At 55.6% G+C, this 5,497-nt stretch overlaps 2 protein-coding genes across 3 annotated transcripts in view; one reads left to right on the top strand and one right to left on the bottom strand.

Annotated features, from left to right (window-relative positions):
- The window catches only part of Sh2d3a (SH2 domain containing 3A), an 11,786-nt gene extending 10,194 nt beyond the window's left edge, over positions 1-1,592 (top strand). Inside the window, exons 10-11 of the mRNA XM_048812796.1 lie at positions 1-122; positions 889-1,592. The exon at positions 1-122 is cut by the window's left edge and continues 36 nt beyond it. Coding sequence (XP_048668753.1) covers positions 1-122; positions 889-1,049 — 283 coding nt within the window. The 3' untranslated portion in view covers positions 1,050-1,592. The remainder of the gene's footprint in view (positions 123-888) is intronic.
- A 219-nt stretch (positions 1,593-1,811) lies between these two features.
- The window catches only part of Trip10 (thyroid hormone receptor interactor 10), a 9,152-nt gene continuing 5,466 nt past the window's right edge, over positions 1,812-5,497 (bottom strand). For both annotated transcript variants that reach the window (XM_015503691.2, XM_048812785.1), the window contains exons 10-14: positions 4,717-4,826; positions 2,845-2,977; positions 2,515-2,651; positions 2,318-2,436; positions 1,812-2,208 (exon numbers count right to left, since the gene is read on the bottom strand). In XM_015503691.2, the coding sequence (XP_015359177.1) occupies positions 2,060-2,208; positions 2,318-2,436; positions 2,515-2,651; positions 2,845-2,977; positions 4,717-4,826 (648 nt within the window). In that variant the 3' untranslated portion in view covers positions 1,812-2,059. The remainder of the gene's footprint in view (positions 2,209-2,317; positions 2,437-2,514; positions 2,652-2,844; positions 2,978-4,716; positions 4,827-5,497) is intronic.

The following is a 5,497-nucleotide window of genomic DNA, read 5'->3' as shown; positions in this document are numbered from 1 at the left end:
CGAGGAGCTTGCGGGCCGCTGGAGGAGGGCTGCGACGCGGCTGCTGCGGACCCTGCACGGCGCGCGTCAGATGGCCGGCGACGCGCCCAAGTTCCGCAAGGCGGCTGCCCAGCGCCTGCGAGGTGAGTGCTCGCTCTGCGCCTGGCCGCCAGGGGTCCTGACATCAGGGACACCCCTCAGAGTCTCAGTTGGATGCCTCCAACCCCACCTGTCCCAGGACAGGAGCGGGAGTTTGCACCCCAAGCTTGCGCACCATTGACCAGTATTGACGGGAACGCCAAGAATGGCCTCGGCTCCGAAAGGGGCGGCCCCGCCTCTCCGAGCCACACCCACGGGGTCCCATTCCCAGTCTCCCACCTGGGACTACCAGGCCTCCGGGGACTCTCGACCCCCAAGAACGCCCAGCTTCCTTCAAAAGGACTCAGTTCTTCCACCTGGTAGAACGCTCACTGCGCTCAGAGCCACCACTCCCTGCTATCCTGGGTTCCTCATCTGGACCATTCCCGCCTTCAAGGGTGACCTTCGCCCTTCCCTCTCTTAAGGTGGCCAACCTACCCTCAAGCTTGCAATGCAAGATGGCTCTGACCTCAAATTGCCTCAGGGGCGGCCCCAAGGTGGGGCTCCCTGAATCTTGTATTTGAAATAGGCCATCCCCAGGAGCCCTGGCTGAATGAGCCTCTGAAAAGCCACCCCTCGGTCCTGCAAAGTAGAGGATCCCCTTCCCTACTAACCCCGCCCAGTTGCCCCACATACTGGAGCAGAGTCCTTTTGCTTGGTCCGAAGTCTCAAGGTGAAAAACAACGATGCGGGGTGCGGGAGGGGCGGGGTGCGGGAGGGGCGAGGCAGCCTTCCGGGCCCCACCCCCAGCCCACCTGACTCACTTTCCAGGATTCCAGCCTAACCCGGATCTGAGGGAGGCCCTGACCACTGGTTTCATGCGGAGGCTGCTCTGGGGGAGCCGGGGCGCCAGTGCGCCCCTATCAGAACGCCTGGAGAAGTTCCAACATGTGCTTAGCATCCTGTCGCAGTGTCTAGAGCCTGACCACTAAGACAAGAGACACCCTTCTTTACACCAGGACCCCAAACTTCCAGGGACCTCCAAGGAGACCAAGAAAGTTGCCCCAGGCGCCTCACAGCCTTAAGCAGTGGAAACTGGCTCCAGGCCTCACAAAAGGAGGCGATCAAAGTTTGCAAAAATGCACAAGGATCCTGGGGGTGGGGGGGCAGCAGCCTCCTGCCTCACCCTAGAAGACTGACCGAGGTAATCTGGAGGCCACGCTCCTGCCAAACACATACACACCCCACAGTTGGGAACACCCAGAAAGCAGTGCCCGGTGGTGAACATGTGGCTTTTCTTGGTAAGAGAACTTGCAGATCTAGTATCAGGAGTTCAAATTCGACTGTACTTCTGAAAAGCTGTGTGACTTTCAGCAGATCATTTCACTTCTCTGTGCTGACCTTCAACACAAAAGTGAAACCGTGTGCTTTCTAGGGTTTGTGGCTGAGATGAAAACTTAATGTTCAGATCAGATCATGGTGGAGAGTGCCTGGCACACAGCAGGTACTCAATAAACCCTACCCATTCTCAGTAAGCTACAGTGCACAGGAAGGAATGAAGTTTGGTATCTTTCTTCCTCTACTGGAGTGACAAGCACCCACTGACTTAAAGCCAACTCCCATTAAGGGGCAGGGTTTGTCAAAGGTGTGCTCAAGTTCACCTCCCCTTCCTCATTCCTTGTGTGGCCAGGAGGGTGGCACTGGAGGATCCGGCCCCATATCTAATCCTCTAACAAGGCACAGACTCCAGAAACTTTACATAATTTTTTTTATATAAAACGAAATGGCCCAAGCCGAGTGGCGGGAAGACTTGAACATGAGTATGTACATCGACGCTGGAAGGCACAGCGGGTCTGTTGGGATGACAGGTGGGATGGGGGGCAGCAGGTTACACAGGTCTCAGCCAAAGCCACGGGGGCAGAAATAAAGTGCATAGGTCCTAGGGCTCCCCGTGGCCCAGAAGCAGCAGCCGACAGGCCCCCTCTTCCCGCCTCTGGCAAGTTCAGTTGAGCGAGACTCGGAGGTAGGAGGTGGGCACATAGCCCTCACCTCCCTGTTTCCGCCTGACCCGTGTCCAGCCGTCGCCTTTGTCCTCTTCCATCAGACTAAGGTCCTCGCCCTCAGTCATGGAAATGGTGCCCTCACTGGACCCTGTCGTGGGGTGGGCCCGGGTCTCTGCTTTAGGCGAACTTGAACAACCTAGCCAGAGACGCCCAGAGCAACTGATGTGCCCCCACCCCCACCCCCCTGCCGTTCTCACCTTCAAAGTGGTAAATGGCCACACACTGGCCTATAGGAGACGTGGGCTCCTCAAAATCCTCATCGAACTCTGTATAGATGGGGGTGTCCTGGCCCTCTTCTGAGGGGGGCTCTTCAGAGCTGCGTGGGAGAAGGCAGATGGAAGCAGGCCCTCCGGGTGGCTCTCTTGGGTCACACCTGCCTGGCCTCCCAGCTCACCTCTCCTTGTTGTCCTGTGACCCATTGCTGCTGCTGTCTGGGGGGGCACTGGATGGGGGGTCGGGAGGCCGGGTGTGCCGGCCCAGGCTGTCCCCTCGATTGCTTAGGACCCGGCTCTCGGCTTCTGCCAGCCAAGCCTGGGAGGACAAGATCACATCAGCTCCGGGGCAGGGCTCCGAGGTCGGCCCATCCTGCACCCAGAGATTTCCTGAGATCACCCATGCACACCCAAGGCCGTGATGAGAAACAGCTGGATCCCTGTCCCCCACCCGGCAGTGACTCAGCCAGGCTGGCCGCCACTCCACCCCTCCCCCAGGGCCTTCCCCTTACCTCGTACTTTTGCACTTCCAATTTCAGCCGCTCAATGTTGCTCAGGGTTTCTGTGATCCGGGGCTCCAAGCTGGCAGGGTCACCCATTTGGGGTGTCTTCTCATACACATCCTTCATTTTCTTCAGAGCCTCCCTGGGGCAAGACAGAGGAGGAAAGAGACGCAGGTGAACAGGGGCTCGAAGCAAGGAGCAAGAGATTGGTTAGAACTCAAAGGTGGGGGCCAGACACGGTGGCCTGCACCGGCACCTACTCGGGAGGCTGAGGTAGGAGGATTGCTTGAGCCCAAGAGTTCAAGGCCAGCCTGAGCAATATAGCCAAACCCAGTCTCAAAACAAAGAGCTTCCATGCTAGTAGGGCTCACTGCCTGGGTTTGACTCTCAGTTTGGCATTTCCTGCTGGTGTGAGCTTAGGCTACAGAGCCTTGTCTGCAGATCTTAACCTTGAAAATGGGAATAACAGCGTGTGTGGGCTGGTGTGAGGACTGGAGCAGTACTTGGTACACAGTAAGCCCCCACAATAATTCAATTATTACTATGTACATTGGGTACCTGGTATATACTAGGCATTATCCTAGCTCTAGGGGGCTGGGCTGTAGCTCAATGTCAGAGCACTTCCGTGGCAAGTGTGAGGCCCTGGGTTTCCTTGCCAGCTCCAGGACGGGACAGGAAAGAAAAGAAACATAGAGTCAAGATCAGGGAGTTCATGTGGAGGGTGCAGAATAGTGCCTGGAGCCCAGCAGGTGTTCGTGATTGCTAGCTGTGAGACTATCATAGTCTCCCATTCCCACCTCTGGGTACATCCGGGTAGTGGGGGCACTCATGGAATATGGCAGTCTCAGCTCAACTTCCTTCTAGTCATTACCTGACCCATGTCACAGATGAGGAAACTGAGGCAAGAAGGTGAAGCAAGCTGCCCGAGACTTCTGGGACGGCTAGAATTCACGAGCAGCCTCCCTTGACTCTAGGCACGCACCCTTTACCTGCCCCTCCACCATAGAAACCCTGAAACCACCTAGTGCCAGATGAAACTTCACCCCCGGAAAAGCCATCTGTCTGAGAGGTTACTCGCAGACAGCAAACTAGAACTTGGCTGCCTCCTGGCAAGTGGCAAACGTCATTCCTGTTATGTAACAGGACTGGGAAGAGGATTTTGCTGCTTGGAAAGAGTGAGTAAAGATTTTCTTTTTCATCTGGCAAATTTTTATTGTTAATATTTAAAGTGTTTCAATTATTAAATAGATAGCCATATCCTTTTCTCCCCTTTTGTGGTGATTAGACTGCTAGATTTCTTGATATTGAACCATCTTTGCATTATTGAGATAATGCCCAACTGATTATGTATATTCTTTTTCTTTAAAAAAATTTTTCCTGATATAGTAAAGGAGACAACATAAAATTTCCTCCTGTGGTCACCTTGAGGCGTACAGTTCTGTGGCATTAGGTACCTATACCCAAGTATCACCACACATGGTGTATTATTTTGTGATATGTCATTGGATTTGCTTGGCTAGGATTTTGTATCTAAAATCAGAAGTGAGGTAAAAGGAGCCAGTAATTTTATTGGCTTGAGTTCTTGCTCACTGATTTAGGGACCCAGGTTTCCCCAGCCTCCTAAATAAGCTGGCAGCTCTCACTCTTTCTGTTTGCTAGAAAGGTTTGCAGGAGAGGGAAAGCAGTTTCCTCTGGGTATGTGAAGAATGACCTGTAAAACCACCCTGCTGGTTGGTGTCTCTGGGAGATTTTTGGGTGCATCTGGGTGTAATTATTTTCTGGTTGTTTTTCCTCTGTGCTAGGCAAGCACTCTACCATTCCTTTAAATGTAACCCCCTGGCATGGTTCTGTCCCCTGCCTGCCGGCTCTGCCAGGCTGTACCTCTGATCCACCTCCTTCTGCAGCTCCCGGTTGCGTTCTTCCAACTGCTGCTGGAGCCGCTTTCTCTGCTGCTCTGGGGGCAGGTGGCTAAAATCCTCCGACGCCACAGTCTGCAAGGCGGAGAGAGGCCTGAGTCTGGGATTCTGAAGTCGAAGCTTCCAGGCGCTGCACACTCCTGAGGATTCAAGTCTGCCTTCCTCCCCTTCCAAGGTTCTTGGGAGCAAGGCCATGCACAGAGCGAAGCAGGAGAGGGGCCCAGCCGGCCGCGGGAAGCGAGCCCGGGGGATCCGCCACCCTGCCGCTGGGCGGGCCGGGCCAGGGCCGTCCCTCCTCCCCCGCCGCAGATGGTTCTTCCCTTCCCCCTTTTCCTCAATCGTTCCTTAAAGGGCCAAGAGGGGTCAGGGGCTGAGCCTCGCAGCCCCCTCCCCCTCCAGAAGCGTTCCAAGCCCCTAGGTGTAGGTTAAAGGCGACTGAAAGGCGCTCAGTACTAGTAGGTCCCACGTGGGGAAGAGGATGGCCAGAGGGTCCCCTCCCCCTCCCAGTCGGACAGGCGAGCGGCGGGCAGGGACCCAGGGGCCGTAAGATAAGCCGCCGGCCTGACCAGGGCGCTCAAAATAGGTGACCTCGCCGGGCTGCCCCGGCCTGGTCCTAGAACTTCTTTCCGCCTCACTCTCAACCAACCCGTGCCTCAGTTTCCCTAAGTCAGTCCTGCAAACTCTCCCTTAGTCTCTGGGCGTCCAGAGACTCGCTGAAAACTCTGAGAGAGGACGCGGGGTAAGAG

This window comes from Marmota marmota, unplaced genomic scaffold (assembly GCF_001458135.2).
Source record: "Marmota marmota marmota unplaced genomic scaffold, marMar, whole genome shotgun sequence".
Taxonomy (NCBI): Eukaryota; Metazoa; Chordata; class Mammalia; order Rodentia; family Sciuridae; genus Marmota; species Marmota marmota.
The sequence above is the reverse complement of the archived record's forward strand: the minus strand, read 5'-3'. Positions and strand labels throughout refer to the sequence as shown.